The 26,551-nt window shown below is 39.9% G+C and overlaps 3 protein-coding genes and 1 non-coding gene across 4 annotated transcripts in view; 2 read left to right on the top strand and 2 right to left on the bottom strand.

The window, feature by feature from the left end:
- Positions 1-3,271, bottom strand: part of LOC146687069 (inactive double-stranded RNA-specific editase B2-like) — a 36,655-nt gene extending 33,384 nt beyond the window's left edge. The window contains exon 1 of the mRNA XM_085438177.1: positions 3,181-3,271. Within this exon, the coding sequence (XP_085294303.1) occupies positions 3,181-3,271 (91 nt within the window). The remainder of the gene's footprint in view (positions 1-3,180) is intronic.
- On the bottom strand, positions 2,390-2,471 carry trnal-aag (transfer RNA leucine (anticodon AAG)). Its single transcript has one exon. It is a non-coding gene; the product is annotated as a tRNA-Leu (tRNA).
- A 9,794-nt stretch (positions 3,272-13,065) lies between the features above and the next one.
- Positions 13,066-15,275, top strand: LOC146687068 (tripartite motif-containing protein 16-like). The gene has a single exon (XM_085438780.1). The coding sequence runs from the start codon at positions 13,066-13,068 to the stop codon at positions 14,359-14,361; it is 1,296 nt and encodes a 431-aa protein (XP_085294906.1). The 3' UTR covers positions 14,362-15,275.
- A 6,688-nt stretch (positions 15,276-21,963) lies between these two features.
- LOC146687067 (solute carrier organic anion transporter family member 5A1-like) overlaps positions 21,964-26,551 on the top strand; it is a 39,529-nt gene continuing 34,941 nt past the window's right edge. The window contains exon 1 of the mRNA XM_085439566.1: positions 21,964-23,630. Coding sequence (XP_085295692.1) covers positions 22,667-23,630 — 964 coding nt within the window. The 5' untranslated portion in view covers positions 21,964-22,666. The remainder of the gene's footprint in view (positions 23,631-26,551) is intronic.

Here is a 26,551-nt window from a genome sequence, read left to right as displayed (position 1 = left end):
TTGCCATTTGAGAAAAAGATCCCACCTTCTGTTTCTAAAATGACAGCTGGCATTAAAGTACAGCTCATTGTTGGATACTGTGGAAGCATTAGCTGAGTGCATTGTGGTCCGAAAATAGTGGGATTTGTGGGGACTAATGATTTTCTGGAGGCATTTATTTTTCGTAGAGGGCACGCTTTGATGCACAAAAAAGGCCAACGGGTCATTAATGAAAGTGGAAAAGGCTTTGCGCACTTTGAATAACTGCTGGATTTAATACCGTGGCCATCATGGAGTAATCTGCAGCATTTACCGAGGATTATCATGTGCAGAACAATGCCAGTGTAATCCTAAAAGGCTGACCTGTTGGTCAGACCACTGTAATTATGATTATCGGAGCTCATATCCTGATGAGACATTTATACTCACACGAGTAAACAGAAAGTGAACATTTTTGGCTGCACGTTGGGACTTCTTAGACACAGAAAGTGGAAAAAGGAGCAAACTGAAAACTTCATTGACACTTTTGAGTCACAATCGCCTCTGTCCTTCCTCACAAGTGTTTATTTTTTTGGCGATGAACGGAGGTGATGGTGTCGCAGTCGGCCGTGGCAGCAGCTGTATTCCTGTAACTCCTTCTTCTTGTAACATCTTCATTTTTGGCAGCAGAGGATCTCGTCTTTGGTTTCTTTAATTGATTAACATGCCTGAGATGCACTGCGCTGCCATGCTTGCATTGTTCACATTTTTGTTGCTTGATCAGCAGTTGGGTTTGGCTCATCCTGTGTTACAGCTATAAACGCTGATAGGAGCCCAGAAATGAATGAGCAAAAACAGCAAACAAACAAATCAAGCAGAAAGGGTTCTCCGGAGAGTCTGAACCACGGAGACAGAGAGGGAGCATACACCTGAGACTCTCTGCAGACATCCACCAACTGAAGATGACAATAATTAAAGCTGAAAACAACAATCACCAGGGCAGATATGTGAATGTCCTGACTGATGTCATGTGGTTAAATAGCAACTGCACCAATTTGGCTTTTTACACCAGCTCCTAAACCTCAGGAAGACTTTTTGTCATCAGTCTGACAGGAACATTAAACCTGCACGCAGACATCTCGCTGTTCTGTCATTCAGACACACGGATCTTAATAAAATCGAATCCAACACATCAACCAACAAATAACCAGTTATAAATACTCTTTAGCTCAGGTTATTTGCATTTGTTGCTATATATATGTGTTAGCATTGGCACTTCGAGCAGATTATTATGGTGATAAAAACACGTAAAGTTTTTATTCATGGGCTTAAAAATGAGCGATTTCCAGTGCTATAAAGATGAATGAAGTTTGCACAACCTGACTTAATCACTCAGAAACCAACTGGACCATAAGGGATGACTAAAGCATTTTTAGCATCATTTGGAGCTGAAGTTTGAGTTTGACTGCAGTTAATAAGATGAGATGATCCCTGACTTTTTAACTGCTCCAGAGGGAGAAACAATCCCAGTGTCTGCATCAGTGCTTCAATTTCCAATCCCAAAATAAGACTGATTCACATCCACCAGGTCACCATGGCCTACTTAGGGTCGGAGCTAGGGTTCGTTGTGTTCTAAGCAAATGCAAATATAATATAGCAATGCTTTTGCAATATGCTATATTAAATTTAGCAGAGCAAAGGGTCGAAGCCTTTTTTTTATTGATATATCAAAAATCCATTCCTCATAACAGGTTGTCAGTGACCCGCTTGATGTAGAGCCTGTAAAGTCTGTGTACCTTAAGGCGTCGCCACAGCAGAAGTTTGTACTATGAAGCAGGATCTTATCCGGATAACCTCAGGATCAATCCTGGGTTTTCTGTACTAGGAAGGTCATTTCTTACAGATTCAAGATCAACAGGTATGAAATCACTTTTATATTTAATCTTTATTCACACACCGCAGCTGAAAGAATACAAACTTAAACCTTCAGGAGCAGGGTACGCTCAGCTGTTTAAAATCACTGTTTTCCTTACAGCATGCTGTATGTATCATATAGATTGTTAAGCCATAATTTACTAAAATCAGTGAATGAAGGGCAAACGGTACCGTTGTCGATTGGCAACAGGTAAAAAAAAATTTTTTTTTATGTGTGATTCTAATCTGCATTTAAGTCTCTTTTACCCGGTTGGAACTACAGCTACTAGAAGACAGAACAAAAACCTGTTCAATGTAATTCATTTCACTTTGATGTGCTGACAAACTGAAGCAATTTCCATCACAGGGAGCAGTTACTGTAGACAGAAGAAACTTTTTCTTTAGATTGGCTAGGCGCTGCCAAGCCCACTCCTCTCATGTGAATTTGCAGAGTATATAACCAGTTTAAAAACTCAATTCACAGCTTGGGAGGAGAACATGTGGAGCCACTAAAGCCTGGCAGTGGTGGGATTCGAACCCACGCCTCCAAAGAGACTGGAGCCTTAATCCAGCGCCTTAGACCACTCGGCCACACTACCAGTGATTTCCACTTAATTTCCATCTGTTGGTTGGTTAAACCTCAACGAGAAAGCTCTATCCCTGTAACATGCTCTTAATATCCAGGTGTCCAGAAGTTTTAAATTCGTTTTTATTTACACCTTCATGTGGGATTTAGCATATCTAAAAAAGTCTCATAACAGCCCAAAAGGTCTGTCAGTGGTAACAACTGACTATTTCTGAAACTATGCTTGCAGCTAAAATTCAGTCTAACCCCCAAAATAACAAAACCAAGCCAGGACCCACAAACAAGATCCAAAAACAAAGAAAGACCCAAACAAGGATTCAAAACTCAGAGACAGCAGGAAAATCCCCACATAAAGACAGAGAAGCAGCGAAGGACAAAACCAAATCAAAGCTCAAGTTAGCAGAAAACCAAACACTTGAAATCATCACCAAACGCAGAGACTAAAGCAATAAGCGTTATTTTTCCTGTAAATGCTCTTCTTGAACTCACAAATACAGCAGGTGGACTGTGGTAAATTGTAAAACATCTCTTCCTAAATGCACTCGCTGTAAGTGATGTAATGTAATGCAGTAACTCTAACGGCAAAGCAAAACAAAGCTTTTGTAAGAATTTCATCAGTGGAGTAAAAAAGACCCAAGCTCACTGAATACTGCCACAAATAACTGTCAGCATCATCATCTGTTTCCCACATAAAGTTCAACAATCACAGCTGCTCGACTCACCTTTGCCTTTGCACCTCCTCCTCCTCTTCCTCTTAGACTTTCCTTTCAGGTCTGACCGCTCCATGTTTCTGCTGCAGGTCCCCGGTGCCATTCAGGAGATGTTTTTTCCTCTGTTATTATACTAGTTTGTCCTTCTGCTGCTTCTTCTCTTCTGCTGGTCTGAAACAAATGAATCAGAGTGCAGCTCTGCAGCGGGAAGCCCTGCACAGTGACTGACTTCTCTCTCCTGCTGCCGGCTTTAGGAGGCGGGCGACTGCTGAGGTTGTGACATCACGAGGAGAGAAAGGGCTGTGATTCAGCATCACTGAGTTTGGTGGCATCAGCTGGTGGTCAGTGGCACATTTTGTAAATCATACAGAGGCGCTGAACTAGTGTCTGAACGCTACAACCAAACATAAGCATCAGAATATTGATGTTAGGGGAGAAAACAGAGGAATATGAGTGTTTCTGAGAAAGATGAAGAACATTTGAAGCATGTGGTCAGAGGATTCAAAGTTATCATTTTCACCAACTAACCTATCATGCATGTCGTTGGACTGTGGAAAGAGAGCAGAGAAACCAGCTGTTTGAGGACTGAACATCACGTGAGCTGCTCCGCTGCACTGAACTGTTCCACATATCCTCTGACTGAGGTGCACGTGAGAATGTGGTCACACTGGACATCAGCCCGTCTCTAACCTGTGTGATGTCAGACTGAGCCAATGTGAGAGAAGCATCTAGTCCAAACAATGTGCTGCTTTTGAGTTTACGCGTCCCACATGCTCTATCCAGACAGCTCCTACACGAATGCTGAAGCAGACTCCCTCCTGCTGTGTGCTTCACATGAGAAAAGGACAATTTTTGAAAATATGCAGACGTGACTCCCCTGAAATTTTCTGGAGTGTGAAAACAGTTTGTTTAAGTAATTTAAGAGTGATGAAAATCTGCAGATTGCTGGTGAATTTCTTGGAGTAGCTCCTCCCACGGTCACTGATGTCAGTGGTCCAGCTCTGGACCCAGGTCTGATACTGTGCCAGCTTTTAGATACAAATTGGGTTTTTTTTTTTAGGGGGGATTGCATGAAACCACTTCTACATGTAGGTGGAAAGGAAGTCATAAAACCCTATAAGTTTCTGAGCTAGTCCCATGGTTACAGCGCTAAAACATGTTAAATCTCTGGCTTTAAATAAACTATCAGTCTCAGATTTGTAATATAGTTTTCCACATTTACTCAAAAACGTCCAGAAATCATAGCATTAATAGAAAATGATAAATTAATAATAAGCACATACTATAAAATACTAGAGCACACGTGAAATGCCTAAAACAGACCGACCAATGCACAGAACTCTGCAGTGGCCACACATAAATATGGACTGTGCTGCACATGTGACAGTTATGCATACTGCATGCATGCAACAATATAACACTTAATACACACACGCACATATTAAACATTGAAGCTTGAAATGTAGGTTAGCGAGCTGCTCCCGCTGTGTTGTTTCAGAAACAGCAGGAGACAAACTGAACTTCTCGTCGTGCTACACTTTTATCTGCTTTGTGTCTCCTGCTTGAGGTCTGCAGGCTTCAAAACCAACCCTATGGAAGTGAGAAAGAGGCAGAGGATGAAAGATTTTCATGTATGCATAAACTGTATCCTAATTAAAGGGAAAAAAAGGCAAAGAGACAAGGTGTATTTACAATGCTGTGCTGTCTAAAAGATGACAGAGGAGACCTGCCAACGCTGAATTCAAAGCACCGTCAGTATTTCTTATGAGCAGGTTCAGAGGAGCACTTTAAACCCAAATGCAAAAGGATCAAGTGTTAAAACGTTCACGTTCAAACATGTGAAACAATCTCTGGTTCAAGACCGGGAGGTGACACTAAGCAGGAAGGCGTCCTGTGTGAAAATCGGTGATATATCAAATACGTTAAGCTGCCAAAGGTATTCACACTCCCGTCCAAATCATCAAATTCAGGTGTATAAAATCAAGCACCCGGACATGCAGACTGCTGCTACTAACATTTGTGAAAGAACGGGTTGCTCTCAGGAGCTCAGAGGATTACAGCGTGCTACCGTGATAGGACGCCGCCTGTGCAACAAGTCCAGCCATGAAATTTCCTCACTTCTAAATGTTCCACAATCAGCTGTTATCAGCATTATAACAAAGTGGAAGCGACTGGGAACCACTGCAAACCCCCCGTAATACTAACATATGCTCAAAAATACATTTCTATTCATAATGATGAATCTAAAAAGACATTTGAAGCTTTCTTTTGCATCATAATGTCTCATTTGCATAATCCCCTCTCATTTCCTGTCCTTTCAACCTTACTTTCAATTAACAATGGCTGTATAATCCCCGTCAATCACTTCCTCAAACTGATAATCTGACTGTGTTACATCTGCATCTACTCATCCCCTCTGCTTTGCTCCTCACCTTCACTTAGCTCTTGCTGCTATCACACTTCATCATTTCAGCCCTCCTCTATAACGAGGTGTTCTTCCTCTTTGTTTATCGCCACGTGTCGAGCTTCTGGGATTCACATTTTCTGTAGCGTTCACCTTGCTGACTCCCGAAGCTCCACTGCTGTGTTTTTATACGACTGTGTACAGTTTCTTCCATCAGTGTGGCTCAGCAGGAGAGGAGGTGAAGGGTTTCTCTCATTTGTATGTAGAAAAGTTGGCGTGACATGACTCACAATCAAATACATTTATGTACTATATGAATGCTGTATTTTCAAACTGATATGTCTGCTTAAAATTTCCCTGTAGCTCCCAGGATCCAGCTTCTTTAAGCACGATCCTGGGAATCCCTTAACCAGGAAGGAAACTCAGGACTTTAAAGCACATATAAAAATACAGCTTACGAACCAAAATGGGCATTGTTAAAGGATACATTTGTACCTTCTCATCCAAATATGGTAACTTCTGGCTTGAAGCAACAAACTCCAAAGCCGAGGCTTCAAAACACAGAGTTAAAATAAATGGATGATGTCAGTGTCAATCACAGTCCATCTTTAAACTGTCAGCGGATCAGAAACGCCATGAAATGCCTCTGGGACCATATTTAGGCATTTACTTTGAAGTATTACTGAATCTCAACTTATTTTAAGTGGTCACATGAAAACATTGCTGATATAAAGTCAACAGTCAAATGTGAATGTTTTCAAAGGAAAATTTTACTGACTTTGCCCCAGAACATGACTTTAAATGCTTTGTACTCTGTGACGCCCGCAGCATCTGACAGACATGGAACTGGTAAAGCTGCAGTTGTAACTTCATTCTGGGATCTTTTGTGTTTGGGTGACATGAATCCCATATGCACTGGAAAGCTGTAATAACATTTCTTTAAAGTTTCTGCTTTAAAGGATGCTAATGATGCTCTGTGTCACCCATGACAGTTTTAAAGAGGTTAAGTCAGCCAGATTTGCACATCCAAAGACAATCAGGTGATCAATATGTAAGATTTATTCAAATTTATGGTTGTGAGATCTTCTTGAGCCTCATCAATTCATCATTTTTCATCGCTATTTTCTCTTTCTTAGCAAGAGATAATATATAACGCTCTTTGGGGACCAGCCTAGCTGTCAGTGCTTCCAGTCTTTATGCAGACTATAAATTCTGCATTCTGACACGGGAGCTGGAAATAAAGAGAAACCCCCCTCAAAAAAACAAAATAACAAAGTTTATTTTCACACTAATGATCCCACGAGGCTGACGTTACGCAAAGTGGTTGTCACGCTTCATCTAAAGAGACCTGGTATTCAGACAGGGAAAAGGCAGGTGGGTGGAAAACAAGATGAAAACTGTAACAAGGCCTCAAGCGCAGAATGCAGCAGGTTTGTCTAAAAGAAAAAAAAGAGAGAGAATAATAATAATAATAATAATTCAGCATCTAGGACTCTAATTGGAGGAAACAACAATGGACTCTAGAACAAGGAAAAAGGAGAGACCGAGGGAGTCAGTCAGCAGTAACTACATGTTACTCATTAGAGTTTAAAAACGTTTAAAAACATTTAAAAACTTTAGTGATAGAAAGTAATTTGTTACATTACCTGAAGCTAAGTCCATTGTTTAGATACAGTCTATCCTTCATTAATGCTGCTTGTTGTGTTTCATAGTGATGAGCAGCACGAGTGCTTCCTACACATTTAATAAAATACATATTCAATCCTTCCTTTCTGCCTTCCTTTGTTTTCTTGTTTCTCTACCTCTCCTTCTATTGTTCTTCCTTTCTTCCTTTTTGTCTTGTTTCTTCCCTTTCCTTCATTCATTCCCTATGGTCTTCCTAACTTTCCTCCTTTTCCTTCTCTATAAAATTTCTTCTTTCCTTCCTTCCTTTTTAGTCTTGCTTCTTCCTTTTCTTTCCCCTTAATCCGTCTCTATACCCTTCAGGTTCCTTTATTTCTGACTTTCTTCTTTTCCTGACTTCTATCCATCCGTCATTCTTTTCATGTTTTATTTCTATTTTCCTTCCTTCTTCCTTTCTCTGTACCATTCCTTCTTTTGTTGGTTCCTTTCTTACCATACTTACTTCTGTCCATAATTTCTTCTATTCTTGCTTTTCTATTCTTTTCTTTCTATCAGTTTTCCTTCCATTTGTCCTTCCTTCCTGCCTTTTTAAAATTATTCCTTCCTTCCTTTCTTCAACCCCATTCCCTCTCCCTTTCTAGTCATTTACACTGTGTGTGTGTGTGTGTGTGTGTGTGTGTGTGTGTGTGTGTGTGTGTGTGTGTGTGTGTGTGTTTGCATGCGTATCAATAAAACAGTAATTAATGCGAAGCAACAAGAATCCAACAATGACCACAGTCACTGAAGAATCCCACGTTAAGAAGCTTTAAACTGAATTAAACAGCACATTTAAAACTGTGGAGAATTAAATCCAGGTTAAAGCCAGACAAAGAAACTGAGGACTGTGAAGCATAAATATGCTAATTCTATAACACGGGATGTTTCCAGGTGACACAACAATACACCTCCGTTTATCCCGTACATGCTGCTGCAGCTCTCCACAGAGGAACGGTGAGATGAATCTAATGTACAGAGTAATGCTTGGCCCGAGGAGAACACGGGGAAGCTGCTGTGTCCTATTTGCGGCGATGTCGAGCTCATTTTGGAGAGCACCTCATTCTGCCTGCCCTGTGGGATCTTAGCCACAGGCTGGAATACAGTGCAATCTATCTGCTTTTCATCAGACGCAGTAATAGCCTCTCTGTTGTGTCTGCGTGATGCTAAAGTCTCACATCCACTTTATCTCATCTTATCAGGTTAGATGTCGGGAAACGGCAGGAGGAGAAGCTGTACACGTTATCATTTCTTGCCATATTATAATATTTTGTTGCACACAGCAGAAAGCTGCAGGATCTCCTCTGAGGCGCATGTGTGTATACACTTCATAATGTTACTTCCTGCTCTCCCTCACCAACATGGGATCAAATCTGCTGGTACGTGCTCAACTTCATCTCAAAACTGCAGAAAAGTTAATCAGTTTGAGATGAATAAAATAAACTCTTGAGAAGTTTTGTAAAAATTAATGCTCCAAGGGTACTCCAATCCATCTGATGCCTCTGGTGTCATCTCGCCTTCAGGGGAGAACTTCTGGAAACCACTTAAAGCCCAAACCAAACATCTGAAGAAGCTGTAACATAAAAAAGAAAATACTCAGATAATAAAATAGCAGCCTCATAGCCCGCTCACATCAGTATGCAAAACTCCCAGCTGCACATTTAGTTTTGCATAAAGACTGGAAGCTCTGCGGGAGGACAGCTAGCTCGGCCCCCCAAGAGTCTTATTGACTAACTCCTGGCAAGAAAGGGAATAAACGTATTTCTAAAAATGGGAAACAGCTCCTGTAAAGTCAGAGTTATGGCTGATGGTGTCAATAATTTATGAGTCTGTTTAGTGTGAAGTTGAATATATCTTTCATATTGATCATCTTGTTTCCTTTTTTGTACAAAAACTGTCCAATAATCTTTAAAGCTGCTTTATGTGGCTTTTTAGCCACCAGGGGGCAGAATAACAGCAAAGCTGAAAAACAATGCAGCTTCCTTTGTTCCTTCCTTCTGTCCTTTATTTGTTCCTTTTTTTCTCAACTACAATTATCTATCATTCTGCCTTTGTCCTTCATTTTTTCTTCTCTATATTTATCCTACGTTCTGTCTTCTTCCTTCTTTCATTGTTTTTATATCCTTCCTTCTTTTAGCCTTCCTTTGTTCTTTTCTTACTTCTATCCTTCCTTCTTTCCTTTTTTTGCTTCCTTTCACGCAAATCTTTTTAATTATTGGTTTCCCTTCTCCTTTCCTAGTCAGCTACATTGTTTTTATGTGATGCATGTGTGCCTGCATCTTTAGGTGTGTGTGTGTGTGTGTGTGTGTGTGTGTGTGTGTGTGTGTGTGTGTGTGTGTGTGTGTGTGTGTGTGTGTCAGTCTTATTGTTTTAGAGAGCGACGGCGTGAAGTCAGCCACCCTGGACACACTTGAGTGAACTGGCGGGGAGTTTCATTACGCTGTGAAATAACGATCACACCGTGATTAAGTTGATTAGATTTCATGAATATTTAAAAGGCAAACTAAATTGCTGATTAAATATTTACTGGTGGTTTCCTCGCTGACAGACTGGGAGATCATATCACATCTCCCTAACGGCCTACTGTACAGCTTCAGCGCTACAGCAGCATCGGATAACTGTATGTTAATCAGGTACGTGGTTGTTTGTTTAACTGAAGTTTATTTTTAGGTTTGCAGCTGATTATTTTATCTAGTCTGCGTGTATGAAGTAGGACTGTGACCAAAATGCTTTAATTGTTTTTATTTCAAACTGGCTTTTCGTGTTTGGTCCTCTTCACTCATGCTTCAACTTTACAGCAGTCACCCCCAACATTCAAACCACCTTTTGGTCTGAGGACTTTGGCAGCGGATCCTTTGGGAGCTGCTCGTCCTGGTCTGGGGGCATTCCTGGATCAGGTTTATTCTGGTGGTCAGACTGAAGTTGCTGTAGTGCTGATACTGCCAGGAGAAGCTGCTGCTGTTGGGGAGTGCAGGTGTAATGAATTGATCGATCAGGAGGAATCCCAGGACTCAGCAGAAGACTGCAGATGATCAGCACATGTTCATTAGTTACTTACAGACACAATCAACACTGGCACAAACTTAAACATGAACAAACTCTTCTCATGCAGTTATTATTGAAATTTGTTGAAGGGAACATAAAAAACTATCTTATAAAAGGACCAACATTAAGGTTTGAAGTTCACTTCATAAAACTCAAACAAAATCTGAAAGTGGCTGCTGCACAAAACAGTTTCTCTGTAGTTTTTGCTGGTTTTAGAAATGTAGTTTTAACAAATCGTTAAACTTTAGTACTCTGACATACTGAATGTTTTGCACCTTTTAAGCTACATGAGCTGAGCTCACTCTAACATTATGCACATGTTATTATCTGCTCCTAAGATTAAACAAATAATAAATAAAGGTAACTCATCCCACGCATAGTTCCAGTCATTGTAACCTCAGTCACAATAAAGTTTTTGTTTTATTTTTATGGGAAAAAGTAGCTTTTGTTGGCTTATTTCTGAAACCAGATGGTCTTTTTGCCCTTTGAGAACCAAACTGAAGGATTTTTTTCACAGAGTAACTTAGTTTTTTCATATTGTGAGAAAAAAACAACAGCAATGATAATTACCAGAGGAACCTTTGCAAGCTCGGGGGAGGATATGAAGACTATTAACAAAAGAGCCTGGGTTCAAATCCAGGATCCAGATGGCTTTAGCAGATTCTAATGTGATTCCAAACACGCCTGAGTTCCCGGGTTCAGTGTATATGTTTGCAGTGCTAAACAGGTTAATTGGCTGCAGTCGTCATGCTGCTGTTTATACAGCTGAAACTGACTCTATATGAAAAGCCATGGATAAAGGTCAACGCTTTAAAGTGAGCTTATTTATTTTTCCTGGTGCTCATATATTTACTGATAGAAAGCCACAGCTGGGTCACCGAAGCTTCTTAAAGAGAGGATCTTTAAAGCCTCGTTGTCAGCTGCAGTGTCTGGTCTGTAAAAAGGGTTGCAGTAAAAATATGGGAATATACACAAGTATAAAACTCACAACATCAACATCATTACAGACTAACAGAACATACAGCTATCAGTCTCACGTGACATAATAAACCTTGTAAAGCCAAGTGCATCATATTTGACACACAAGTATCACCTGTGTGATGCTCTATTTTCAAAAACCATCATGCCTCATGATGAGTTAGCTGCTTTAGGGAAACAAAGAGCACAGGCGGCACCAAGTGGCAGCAAGAGGAAACTGCGTTAGCTTTATAAAGCTGTTTGTCAAAATCTGGCCAATAAATCTTTGAGTCGACATGTGAGACAAATTGTAGCGGATTGTTACCATGACGCCACGCTACGCCCCTACAACGTCATTGGAATTCATCTGATGTGTGCCATCCTTCCTAGTTAAATTTACCCTTTTTAATTTTTCATATTTATTTCCTATCTTATTCATAGCCTTTTCCTTTTTTGTTTTCTTTAGGTCACGAGCAGTTGTCCAAGCATTTCACTACATATCGTACTGTGTATGACTGTGTACGTGACAAATAAAATTTGAATTTGAATTTGAATTTGTATGCACATTTCTAACTCCTACATCTGTGGAGGAACTTTGAATTTCAGAAATCCAGTGTGAGCCTCACCAGACAGTAAAGTGTCAAGCATTTGCTACACAAAGATACTTTTAAAATGTCAACACACTCAAAGAAAGAAGAGTGACTCAACAGTCTGAGTGTTCGGCGCTGCAGCTCTCACTGAAATTAATTTCTCCCCTATCGCTCCTCACAGACTTTTTGATAAGATATCTTGCAGTGAGCAGCTGGTGCGTAACACGGATCTGATCAGAAGGATCTTAATTACAAAAAACAAAACTGAAAGTCACTCTTCTTTAAGTGACACATTTCATCCAATCACACCGACAAAGGAAACAGCACGTATAGTTTGTTCAGTTCACTGTGACTTTGTACCCACAAATAAATAAAGCTTCTTCTTCTGGAAAGCAGCTTAAATGATTTACTGATTTACTCCACTGCGCACAAGTCTTGGTGTTCATCCTGCTTTTAAGCAGCTGTTTGTGAAAAATGATCCGACATGGTAAAATGTAGCTCGCCATCACCAGTGTGTAAATGTGTGCGTGAATGGGTGGATGACTGGATGTGTAAAGCGCTTTGGGGTCCTTAGGGACTAGTAAAGCGCTATACAAATATACAAATACATATATGTCTGTAAAGGTTTCAGATGATGAACAGTTGGTTTTTACATGAAACATCCCAGCCAATACCAGTTTACTGATGACGGGTCCTCTGGACTAACCAATACTTTCTTCACAGCTTGTGACAATTTTCGTTTTCTTTTGGCCACCTGGATGCAAGAGCAGGATATCACTTTGGATCCTTTGTTGATATATTTACTGTGATAAATCTATACAGTAGATTGTATGTGTGTCTGAATCTGCTGCCTTGACTACACTTACTCAGACAACAGAACTGATGCACTCTGCAGAGAAATGATGAAGAATGTGCGTACTGAAAAAGGACTCAAGGAGTGCAAATCTAATGAAACCAAATATTTGATTGGTTGAGGTCGGTAGAAGTGCTGCTGAGACTTTGATTAAAAAACAAAACAAAACAAGCGAACTGGCACATTTCAGTCTGTCCAGATATTTTAAGTGTCCCGCCGCTTCACAGACCTGCCAGGTTTTAGATGGGTGCAAGCGGCTGAGTGTCAGAGTTGATAAACGTCATTTACTGCAGGCTCTTTAACAAACAAGCATGGCGAGCTTTTGGCTTACAGTTCAAACTCTGCTGAAGGAAACTGAAGCAAACTTAAGTACCCTGGGACTTTGAAGAGAAATGGCGATAAAAAGAGTTGATCTGGATCAGGACGCCTTCTCTTGTTCGATCTGTTTGGATCTACTGAAGGATCCGGTGACTCTTCCCTGTGGACACAGCTACTGCATGAACTGTATTGAAAGCTTCTGGGATGAAGAGGAAAAGAAGAAAATCTACAGCTGCCCTCAGTGCCGGAGGACTTTCACAGCGAGGCCTGTCCTGGTGAAAAACACCATGTTAGCAGATTTAGTGGAGGAGCTGAAGAAGACTGGACTCCAAGCTGCTCCTGCTGATCACTGCTATGCTGGACCTGAAGATGTGGCCTGTGATGTCTGCACTGGGAGAAAAATGAAAGCAGTGAAGTTCTGTTTGGTGTGTTTGGTTTCTTACTGTGAGAAACACCTTCAGCCTCATTATGATTCACCTACATTCAAGAAACACAAGCTGGTGGAGCCCTCCAAGAAGCTCCAGGAGAAGATCTGCTCTCGTCATGATGAGGTGATGAAGATGTTCTGCCGTACTGATCAGCAGAGTATCTGTTATCTCTGCTCTGTGGATGAACATAAAGGCCACGACACAGTCTCAGCTGCAGCAGAAAGGACTGAGAGGCAGAGAGAGCTGGAGGTGAGTGGACAAAACATCCAGCAGAGAATCCAGGACAGAGAGAAAGATGTGAAGCTGCTTCAACAGGAGGTGGAGGCCATCAATCAGTCTGCTGATCAAACAGTGGAGCACAGTGAGAAGATCTTCACTGAGCTGATCCATCTCATCCAGAAAAGAAGCTCTGATGTGAAGCAGCAGATCAGATCCCAGCAGGAAACTGAAGTGAGTCGAGTCAAAGAGCTTCAGGAGAAGCTGGAGCAGGAGATCACTGAGCTGAAGAGGAAAGATGCTGAGCTGAAGCAGCTCTCACACACAGAGGATCACATCCAGTTTCTACACAACTACCCCTCACTGTCAGCACTCAGTGAGTCTATATGCTTTATTACAATCCACTCCTTTTGTCTGCAGCATTTTGACAGAGAGCAAAGGGCACTATCAGAGACCAGAGATATACTACAATCAATTTTAAGAGAGAAATGGACAAACGTCTTAATGAAAATCACTAATGTGGATGGTTCACTACCAGAATCTGAGCCAAAGACCAGAGATGAATTCTTAAAATATTCATGTGAAATCACATTGGATCCAAACACAGCAAACAAATATGTGTTACTATCAGAAAAAAACAGAAAAGCGACGTTCATGACGGTAATACAATGTTATCCTAATCATCCGGACAGATGTACTGCTAGAGGTCACAGTAACAACAAATAAATTAAGCAGAATTAAGCATGAACAAAATTATTCAAATCTTTAACTGTGGATGGCAATGAAAAAGAAAACTTTAATTGTGTAACATAAAGGGTTGCTCAGTTTGAATGAAGCTGCTTTAAGATGGTTTAAGTAAGGAACTTTCAATTGGGGCATTAAAGTCTCTGCTTAATCAAGGTAAATAAAAACCTGGCACCAAATCTTAGAACAAAAGGTATTCAGGATACTATTTCTAATACTTTCTGAACTGAACTGAGCTAAATAATTTTACTGTCTGTGTTTCAAACCCACTCTGAACCCTTTATGACTACATATTTACTGCTACTGCTGGTGCCACTGCTGCCTCCATCTGTGTCTGCCCTGCTGGAGGCGTGTCTGTTGGTCTGCTGGTGTTTACGTTCACGGTGGGGCTTGCTGCTGTTGTTAGTGTGGCTCTGCAGCTGGATGTAGGTCTGATTTTCACCCTCCAGGATTTTCTGTGGTCTACCACTGTCCTTGAACAGCCCTGGGTGCATCTCCCTTCCTAGCTCTGCGCTGGTTTTCATCATTAATGCTGTACTGTTGATGCTCCTCTTGGTTCTGCCGACATGCCGGCTTGGCATTAGTGAGACCAGTGATGGGTGGTGGTTGGTTGTGGTTCCTTGTACCTACTAGAAGAGGTTTGATGGCGACTTTGTACCCAGTACGTGCAAAGTGATTCCACCTCAAAACTGCAAAGTAATGGCTCCTTGGTTCAGATCCTCTGGTAGTGGGAAATCAGCTAGACACAACTAAAGTTAATCCACTGGTTAGCTGCACAGAGATGACCACAAAGCATGAAAACCTAGCACACATAACATGCAGCAGCTACACAATACACCTGCACGATAGCGACCAACAAAACTGTTTATCAGATGAACGAGCTTCTTACCACAGACGGGCACATTTTATAGTTGTTCATATTTTGGAAAATTAAGTTTACTCAGTTCACAACAAAACTACTTTTCCTTTTTCTTAGGAACAATTCATGCTCTTCGTTATGTTGATTTTTTTAATCATAAAAAGTATGTATTGTACAACGAATTAATGGGGCAGCCATTGTGAGGCTTTAGAACTTTGAGTGACAGTTGTTAGTATTTCCAAACAATAAATGATGTTATGTTGTGTCTATTGCTTCAGATTAATATGATATGTTGTTTTTTTCTTGCTTTTTTGTGAAGCACTTTGTTATATTTACGTGAGATGTGCTATATAAATACATTTTTCTTACTTACTTAAAATAATTTTAAATGTGTTAAATATTAATAATAATGTGAAAAATGTGATTAATTTAAATGCAGGTTTCTGTATTTGTCGTTTTCATATTAACCACCAGAGGTCGCTGCGTTCTTGTGCTCTTTTCTCAAGCTCAGGTCTCTTACCTGCATATCCCAAAAGTATATGGACACCCTTTGTAAACTTTTAAATGGTGTCTGTTTTTTTTTTTAAAGTTTGTTTTTCATTAGTTGTTAATATTTTGTTTTATTTTAGCTGGATTTCAATTCAGTTAGTCTCCAGAGATAAATTTTTTGGCTATTTGTTCCTATGAGTTTCTATTTTGAGAATGTTTAATTTTCAAACTACACTAGACTGTTTGAGAGATGTAGACATCACACGCTCAATAAACACATGTACAAATTCCTCATTTTGGTTCATATTTTGGCAAATTTAATTTAAAAAAAGTAAAGATTTTACTTTATTGTATTTTTTTAAGTTGTTATAGTTTTTGTTTTAAATGTTTCATCATGCTACTGAACTTAAATAATCTTGTCTTTTGCAAACTCTTGTGGAAGACCCTATCCAGTGTTTACTTGATAGTGTTCATGCCAGCAAAGCTGGGTCCATAAAGACAATCTGCATGATAATTGAAGGAAATTGCCTTCCCGGGTTTCCTCCGTGGCGTGAGCGATAAGCAGAGTTTGTCCTTTCCTTATAAGACTCCTAATTATTCAAAGTAACACTCAGGTATGCCGTTCAGCGGGGTTAGTTACGATATCGGGAGCAGCTAGGAGAACAAAGTGATACAGAAACTGTTCAGATTGCTTTCCCAGAATCAACTCAAAGGTTTATTTGATACACAGCAGTTTATATAGAGAAAAAAAAGGTTCGTGTGTCAGCTTTCCCAGTTCAAACCGGTACAGACTAAATAAGGAAACGTCTTCCTGCCTTCTGAGCAAAGTATCCCTTGTGTAGTTTATCAGTTCAGCTATAATTTATGATCATCCCAGCAAAATACACTCCTAGACATAAAATACAGAGTTCTTTCATTAGTGAATTCTGAAACAAACCACCTAGCCTTTAACGAGCCTTTTCCAGGAGATAAAGAAAAAGGGAGGATGGGAGTAAGGAAGTGGTCTCATCTCTGTGGTGTTTTCGACCTTGGGGTACCAGCTCGTGAGTCCTACACATTGATTCTTGGGTCACAGAGAAAGAGAAAAACAACTAGTAGATCGGCCTTATTGAGTAACAGTTTTCCTGTATAAAACAATATCCTGTAAATGCTTACCGTGGTATCAAAATATCATAACAATAATTGTAACTTAATCTTTCATCTTTGCGATGAACTGAAACAATGATTGTGGACATGTCGTTGCACAACATCAGTGTTGGACTTCTCTAAGGTCTCATCTGGCTAAATGGGTGTAAATGCCTGCTCCCATATTCAGTGTCTGCATCTCATTTTTTTGGGTTGTTTTTGAATTTGGATGCCTGGTAATAATATTTGTGGTTTTTATATGTTTTTTCTTATTTATCTACCAGAGATGGGCAGTAATGAGTTACAAGTAACGTGCATTACAAGTACAAGTAACGTCTTACTGTTACTGTAATCCGACTGCTTTTTTAAAGTAACGAGTAAAGTAAGGGATTACTATTGCAAAAAAGGTCATTAGATTACTGTTACTTTCCTGTAAGCACGCTGCGTTTGATTCCGTAATCGTGGGATGCGTGGGAAGAAAACTTCTTTTTACAGCGACAAAAACCCTAAACGTCCGAGCAAGTACCGACAGTATTCTGCCACGGGAATGTGAAACTCCCAGATCCTTCCACTGACCGCTGTGACACACCTGCACCAGGGCAAACCTCCGCCTGCCCTACTCCTGCTATACAGGTGAAAACAGAGCAACAGGTTTTATTTATTTTCTGCTGTGTTTTACTTGCATCCAGGGGCGATTTTAGCCCATTTTTAGGGATGAATCACAGCACCCCCAAAGATTTCTTACTTTTTTGACAATATTTGCTGTTTGTGTGACACACTACTAAAAATATAAAAAGCATACAGTACTTGGTTGAGATGTAACATTTTAACAACAGAAGTATAGATAACCCCCCCTCCCAAAGTGGTTTGTTCCAGCTCGCCTCTCCCCTGCTCTGGCTCTAGCGCTCTTGCTGCCAGAGCGATGGTGGCTGAGACGCAGCGGAGCGGAGGTGTAAGTGCCTGGCTTAAAACAGGACATGTTAGCTGCATTTAACCTTCAGTTACTCTTTATATAGTTAGGTAGGAGTCAGACCATGTTTCTTTTTAGCTGAAAAACATTACACCAGGTAACCTGCATTGTTGAAAACGTGTTTTCCAACAATGTTTGCTACCCTACAATCCGTCCTACTCTGTAGTAAAATCATCAACATTTCACCGTCCTGTTGCTCCCATTGAAATGTATACAGCCTATTTAAAATCAAAAACTTAAAGTTCTCCGTAGCCTATTGTTGTTACCACTGTCCTGTTTGAAATGGATACTAACTAGCTAACTGACTGGATGCCCATTAATCTTATAACTTCTGTTGTGTGTGTGTGTACAGAGAGGCAGCCAGATTCATAATGGATATAAGGAAGTTTTTTCAAAATAAGGAGCCACATTCAGGTAAAAGTATAAAATCAAATGATCAATAATGTTGGATCAGTGTTTCAATATTTATCTTTTATTAGATGTACATGTGGTTTGGTTATTTGCCTTTTGGTTGAAAGTACACTGAGAGGACTTTTTGTTAGTGATCTTAATAGTATTTTTTTTTCATATTAATGTAATTTTTCATCTAATTGAATACAATCTATTTGTGTATGATTGTCAGTCCGAAGAGGAAGAGAGGAAAGAGGAGAATGTGAGGAGAAAGTACAAGGTCGGGAAGAACCAGGTAAGAAAACAGACAGGGAACAGTGACAGGCACAACAGAAACTGTTAAACTGACAAAGAGAAAAAAAACCTGATTTTACTCACACAATCTGGAAGTTGTGTTCTCTCCATATTAAAGCTGCTGTACAGACTCTGCTAAACAAACTGGGTTGAAACAGTTTTGACCCTCTTTAACAACATTCCAACATCATGTTATAATTGATTGGGGAGATTAAAATTAATGATATATTTTGATGTGGTTCAGCCACAACTCTACTAAAACCTCAGCCAGTAATAGGTAGGCCAACTTTTGGACCGTCCAGTTGTCTGTATGACTGCTGCAGTACGTACATGAGGAGCTGTAAAGAGAAGCAGATGCTCTGTTTATATTCTAAAAATGTTTTAAGCTTGTTTCAAAGATTCTGCACTGCAGCTTTAAATGTTTTCCAAAAGCACACATACACTTATCAGCTTTTCTCAAACTTTTTACAGTGTGTACCACCTGATAAAAAATGTCAAGCTCTCCTAAGGACCACTATGAAAGCATGAAACTCATAAATCTTATGAATCTAACGCAAAATTAGTATTATTAAATTGGTCAAATTAGTATCTGCAGTAAAGATTTTTTCATGCATGGTATACATTCTACCACAGGCAAAGTTACCTCCATTTTTATATATATATATTTCTTAATATTTTGTAATAATTTATTTGTAATAATTTATTCTTTTTTGGGAGTGTTTTTTATGCATCTGTATTATATTATACATGCACATTAAAAGTGAATCGCTGTCCAAAAAATGCACTCAGTTTACTTTTTACTCACTATGAGTGTCACTCATTATTCTCACCCAGTAATTAAGGTTAGGATGTGTTTTTTTTTAAAATTCCAATCCATTCTTCTTTTGCAGCATTTAAATAACCTTTATCTGATTTGATGGTTTTGTTACAGACAAAAGTGTTTTGCTTTTCTTTCACAAATGTGGGGATTAAATTGTGTTAAAATGTACAAAACAGTGATGTCATGTTTTGTGATGAGGACCCAGGCACAGAGAGACTTGATGAATTTAAGAATCTTATGATTTAATAAAGAAATTTGCAGAATTGCACAGAGATGGTAAAATTTTGATGACTGATAACGGAGACAAAGACAACAGACGACGAGGACAGGGAGGATGCAGGGACTGACAGAGACAGGCAAGAAGTCTCATTGTGACGAGTATATTTTTACATATTTTATTTATTGTTTACTCTATTTAATTTGTAAAATATGTGTATACACACACACACACACACACACACACACACACACACGTAGAAAAATATTTAGTATACACATCCAGAAATGCATATACTATTATATATTGTACATATATTTATTAGTTTCAGATGTAGCCATTCTTGTATTTTGCTTGTTTACATTATTGTATTTTGCACAACTCTGTTGCTTGTGAAGCTCGCACACAAGAATTTCACTCACATGTACTGTACCAATGTACCTGCACATGTGATGTGACAATAAAAGTGATTTGATTTGATTTGTAAAGTGTATCTTGGCTGGCTGGGCAGCTCTCTGGGTGCTCAGCCCCCCCAAAGCTCTGATCCTAGAATCGCCCCTGCTTGCATCTGTTTGAAAGAGTGAGTGTAAACACACAAAAAAATTATTTTATATGCTGGAATATGCAGAAAATAGGTTTAAATGTTAAACAAATTTCTTCTAGTCAGAGAATGTTGCATATAATTTAATGTTTGCTTCATGCGCAAAGTTAAAAGACTAAAACTAATAAAACTAGTTTCAAAAAGAGACTTTTTCATTTGATTACATTTTATATGATGGATGATGCAGAAAAAATAGAAAGCTCTTTACCTATTCAGGTTGTAAATCATTTTTTAAATAAGTAACTAAGTAACTAAGTAACAAATTACTTTTGAAAATAGGTAATCAGTAAAGTCACGGGATTACTTTTGGGGGAAGTAATCAGTAATTAGTTACTGATTACTTTTTTCAAGTAACTTGACCAACACTGGTATCTACATACTTAAGGCAAAGCATTGCAGGTCTTCATTTAGCCCTTGGAGAAGTTTGAAACCTCATTATGCTTATTATGCTGCATGACGTTTTAACTAAATAAATAAATACTTATCATTAAGTGTATATTGTATATTTAACATGCAGTATGTGTTTTTGTATTATAGTATTTTTTTCACAATCTCATTGTTCTCACTTTTTTAGATTTTAATTTATATTTAACCTTTATCTAAACTCTTTGCCTATTTTAGGATCTAGATAAAAATGTAAGATAAAAAGGCTTAATTTAATATTTATATATTGGTCACATACTCAAGTATTGGCCTCACTGACTGATACCTGTGGAAATTTGTTTCAGCCTCTGACCTAATAACTCGAAATTTCGTCTAACCTTTGCTTGGCTTTTTTACTCTCACACAGAGGGGTGTTCTTTGCTCTTTACATCTGCTATCTTTGACAAAGAAAGATTTGAAACAGTTTAGCTTATCTTTTGATTTGACACTACAGTATGAATAAATAACAAACAAATAAACAAACTCGGATGCATCGGCTACTGGCCAAACTGGTATTTTAAATACCTGCAATTCCTCAAAATGAATCTCCAAAGTTCCCTTGCTTTAATGGGCGATCGCCCCCTTTTTTTCTGACGCTTTTATTTTATTTTGAAAACACTTTTCCGGTATTTTCTCCACTAATTTGCTACATGATATTTTGGATGTGGAATATTTTAACAAGGGCGTTGCTTGAATGACTCTTCACTACCAGCCCTTGAGTATTATTTAGTGGAAGTTGGACACGAAGGTCTGAATGATGTCTCATCTTTACCGTATGTCAGGTTAATGAAAGACAATGTCGATATTGTTATTGTTACGGGTTGTTAGCCGCTAGCTGTATGGCCGCGAGCCATGGTTCTTTTCAAAATAAAACATTTTAATCTTCCACACATTATATTGTAAACCCTACATTAAAAAGAACAACAAACAAAAAACAAAACAAACAAACAGTAAAATTGTGATAATTCCGACGGCCTTTATTCTAATTTGCTAATTTTGCTGTTAGGAATTTATTGTGTTTGTGTTAAGCAGACCGAATTTAATATTAAATATCGCAGATTCAGTCACATGTTCAAGAGTGATTATATATAGAGGCACGTGAATATACACAGAAAACGTTTTTTAGATGTAATATACAGTTAATGGGATTCCGGTTTTTTGTTTTATTTATTTTTGCAATATTTGAAGCCGTGTGGAGATAATTGTGAAAACATGCATTGGTCAGGAAAGTTACTACAAGCTATATTATCTTAAATAGTCTAGAAAGCCCGAAATGGCCATTACTGTTCACAGTTATGATGTTGTGTGTCTTGGGAGTTTTGTCACTAAAATAGTAGCTTTTATTTTGAAGTGTTTCCTGGATTGAACCTGGTTGTTTTCAAAACAGCGACAGACAGCAGCCGAGCAGCACTGCAGTGAGCTGCAGCTCTGTTTCTGCTCGCTGTCTTTGGTTCTCCTCGACGACTTCTCCCCGTTTCCCTGATTTTTATTCGTTCATGTTCCTCCCCAGGAATTTGCACCGAAAGATAATCCCTAAATGCCAGCCCCCCTCGCCCGCTGGGAGGACAGCTGGTGCGCTGATAACATTGGAGTCGGGGTTGCCCTTGACTTGGGCAGGAGTTAGGAGGAGCAGGGGACGACGATCATGCAACCTGATGAAAGAACTGACATTATTGCGGCTGTGTGATCTGCATCGGCAGGGCTGTCAGGGATGCTCTGTGAATTAATGTCATCCCTGCTCCCGACCCAGGAGCACCAGCGTCCTGCTGAAGCAAGCATCTGCAGGGAGCCCTGGCCCCGGAGCTCCGCTGGCCGAGCAGAGGAGGCCTGAGCGGTCTCCACCTCCGGATTATGGTGGATGGTGGCAGAAGGCAAGTGTGCATGACAAGATAAACAAACCCAGAGCTGTCTGCTGTCCTGCAGCAGAGATACAGTAGAGGCTGTGAGCGTGCTTGTCATTGTTGCTTTTTTTGGTCTCTTTGTGGGAGTAGGTGTTCCTATTAATAATAGATGTGATGGCCAGCAGCCCCTGAACTGTAAATGTGTTCTTTGACTGGGCCGGCTTCTTTTTTTGAACCTCTAAAGAAAATTGACTGAAAATGATGGCTGACCACGAGGAAGCAGAGCTGTCCGAGTCCCTTCAGAAGGAGGACGGGTTTTCCAGCGAGGTGGAGGATCCAGGTACGAACTTCAAATCTAAAAGTTTGCCTGTTTTAAGCGAAGCTGCACCTCAGGAGAAAACCTTACTGGCGAGCTCAGTGCGGATGTCCATAACGGCCGAGGAGAGCACAGAGTTCATCCAGAACCCGCCCAACACTGAGTCGTTCCAGGCCGAGTCCCCAACGAGAGCAAACTACCCGCCAAAGCCAGGGAAGTCGGCGCTGAATAGGCCGGCCTCGTACATGGAGAACACGGAGATCCGAAGGAGTAAACACATGGCTAGGAGGAAGCCCCCGGGGTTTTTCGCAGCCAGGCTAGCTCAGATTCGTCTGCCCAGTCGGAAGCACCTTGGCGTCATCTTGCAGGACTCTCGCTGCTTCCTGTTCTGCATGTGCTACCTGACGTTCATCCAGTCGCTCATGGTGTCTGGCTACCTCAGCAGCGTCATCACCACCATAGAGAAAAGGTACAGCTTGAGGAGCTCAGAGTCTGGCCTGCTCGTCAGCTGTTTCGACATCGGGAGCCTCCTGGTGGTCGTCTTCATCAGCTACTTTGGTGGGCGGGGCCAGAGGCCTCGCTGGCTGGCAGTGGGGGGCATTTTCATCGCTGTGGGTGCTGCCCTATTCTCCTTACCTCATTTCATCTCCCCGCCCTACCAGATCCAGGAGGTCAACTCATCTTCGGCCAACGAGGGCCTGTGCATGAATAGCAATGCCAGCAGCAGGGATCGCGTTGACATCACTTCCTGTCCCAGAGACCAGGAGGGCAACGAGCACAACCTGTACGTGGCGCTGTTCGTCATCGCTCAGATCCTGGTAGGCATGGGGTCCACGCCCATCTACACGCTGGGGCCCACCTACCTGGACGACAATGTGAAGAAGGAGAATGCCTCGCTGTATCTAGGTAAGAGTTTGGGGGAATGTTTGGTTAGTTTTCCTGCCCACCTTAAATATGGAGCAGTTCTGCTGGGATTTGTACATGCATCCGCCACCAGCATGGAGGCCAGTAGCAGCACAGTGGTGAATTGGGCATCACTGGCTCACAGCAAGACAGCGCTGTGACACTTTTGCATGTTGTGTTTGCATTTTGCTCTGGCAGATCTGACAAAACTACAGACACTATGAAAGATGGAAGTAGCCACCATGGTTACTAACCAGACTTCCACTGGTTTGTGAAGTCCCACTATGAAGCCTCAAGTTGAGCATCATTTCACTGTAAAAACACCCACCTTTTCCCTATGAATGCACCCACGATTATCCTCTAGAGACTCTTAGAATGACTAAAATTTCCAAATTGGGCTTGATGTTTATTCAGTGTGACCTTAGATGAGTAACTGAGTCCATAAACTCATCAGGACAGAGTTTAGAGAGGGCAGGTTGGAAGGTTGTTCTCCTATTAACTTCTATACAACTAGAAGTCCAGCTGTTGGCCCCTACTGGCTATTAGGAAGAACGCAGGTTTAAGTTTAAGGCACTTCCGCGCTGGCTTCACCTTTAAGATCCATGTTTTATACTGCCTGTGCTCACCACTCAGCAGCCGTACTGGCCGCGTCCAAAGTTTTAATCAAGTTTTAAATTAAGAAAGTCCATTTGAAATTATGTTAATTTAAAATAAATTAATAAAAAAATGTGAACTGAATGAATCTGGAGTTTTAGAGAAGTGTAAAATTAAAGGGAATTAAGGTACTGAAAGGCAAAAATAATACTATTATTAGAAAGCAGTAGTTTGTTTTATCTTAATCATCTGGTTTTAATAATAATTGGAAGCCAAAGTTAAAATTGAAATCAGGTTAAAAGCTTTGGTTGTCAACATTTTATTTGTACTACACATGCAAAGCTACGCACCATGACGGCTTCGTTCATGGCTGTGTTAAAGTTCAGTGACTTTGGCTCCTCCCACAGGAGATCTGAACAGATATTACCATTAGAAAGACTGTAAGTACATTTACCTACATGTTTATTGTAAATGGTGTTCACCAGCAGTGCAATAACACAACTAGCCCACATGTTTTACTAGTTTGGCTGATGATTGGCTCTTTTTAGAGGCAGTGGTGGGACAACCGCCATCTGGAGCCATTATGGAGTCCTCCCAAAAACTTCTATTAGTGATTCTTTGAGTTCCATGTCTCTCTCTTATACAGTGTTTAGTAGAAGCACTTGAATCTCCATTGGGAACAAACTGGAAGCCAGAGAAAAACAACTCATTGCTTATGTTTTTATTTCGATGAGTCCCTGGATTTTCTTCTAGAGAAGAAAATGATGGAGTCACAATAGAAATGAAATACAATAAAACAGGCAATAACTAACCTCACCTGATTAATGCTGGGAAAAACTGAAATGTCTAAATGCTTTGCAACCCTTTGTAAAGTAAAAAAAGAAAAATTATACATTGTGTATTGTGTGTTTTCTAATGGTTTAATACATTACTTACTGTGTGAAGAAACCTCCAAAAACAAATGAAAATCCAACTTATATGACACAGAGAAAGCTATGAGGTTTGTAAACACATCCGGTTTATTAAACTCAACGACTAAAAATGTTACAGTATAGTTGATCTCAGCACTGCACTGAAAACCTACGAAGCACAAGGTAGTTGACTTTAAGAGCAGATGCTACGACACAGACATATAATTAGTGTCAATTTTGCTTATTGCTCTTTGTTTATCTATAAAATGGTTGAAAGAGCTAGTAAGTAATATCCGTGTTGTGTCTTTTGTCCAAGCAAATGCCTCAAAGTTAACAGAAGTTTACATTCATACACGATCAAGAAAAGTGATCGACTAAAGGATTAAATAGCCTGAAGAATGGCTGGTTACATGTTGGTTTGTTAGGTTATGTGTGTTTTATATGCTTCTTTTCCTCCAGTCATTACAATCCAGTGTAACAGCTGTGAGTTCACTGTGGCTGCAGCTGCTTCTCCACACTGATGAAGGACTCTTACAGCCTCTTTAAAACCTATAGCTGTGAAGCTTTTGTTTTTATTTTATTTATTATCATTTTAAGTTGTTGATCTTTGCCACGTCTTTCTTGTGAAAAGCAATCAGTCCTCCCACCTGACTCCCTCACAATGAGCTGATGTATTTTAAATTTAGAGTAACTTTATTTGTTAAATTTATGCAATTTTAGCTTCATATTATGAGAACTTTATGAATTATGTTCCTTCACATGTGGTGAATCAACCATTTCCCTATATTTTTGAAACCCTCACAACTTTGTAAGTGTGGCAGAGAACCACATAAAAACACATTTAAGCTAAAAGTAAAAAGAGCTGTCAAAAACTGCAAGAAAAGCAGTTTTATAGTCTAAATCCAAATTCATCTAAATCTCATGTTTGTTCAGATTTGATCAATATCGTGGGATAGATCATAGTTTCAACAGAGGAACAGACACAAGCTTTCATAGCCTGGATGTCAGATCTGTTTTCTGATATTTCACCAAAGAAAACTTAAAAAGGTTCAGTTTAGGTCAATTTTCCCAGCTTGTATCTGGTCAGAACCATTGTGGCATCGGAAAGGTCTCTCCTTTTTGACATCAAGCTTATCTTCTAGTAATTTCTTCTATCATAACAGGCCATCAGTAGGGTACGTAGTCCCTGTTAACTACATTCACTTTGGGTTAGCTGACTATAACTACAGCTTTGATTTCAGATAATAGCTATAAAGAAACCTCTTTTTAGAGGTTCTTTATAACTCATTGGCTGCAGCTTATATTTAAAAAAAGGCTTAAAACTACAAACTCCAAGGATGGTGAAACATTGAGGCGGTGAAGAATAATAACAGTGTCTTTTAAGCTAGCCCGCTGGTTAGTTTAAGGCAATACAAAACA

This window comes from Copadichromis virginalis, linkage group LG18 (assembly GCF_057382275.1).
Source record: "Copadichromis virginalis isolate Kocher_CV1m ecotype Utaka linkage group LG18, C_Virginalis_male_GT1.1, whole genome shotgun sequence".
NCBI classification, from domain to species: domain Eukaryota; kingdom Metazoa; phylum Chordata; class Actinopteri; order Cichliformes; family Cichlidae; genus Copadichromis; species Copadichromis virginalis.
The sequence above is the reverse complement of the archived record's forward strand: the minus strand, read 5'-3'. Positions and strand labels throughout refer to the sequence as shown.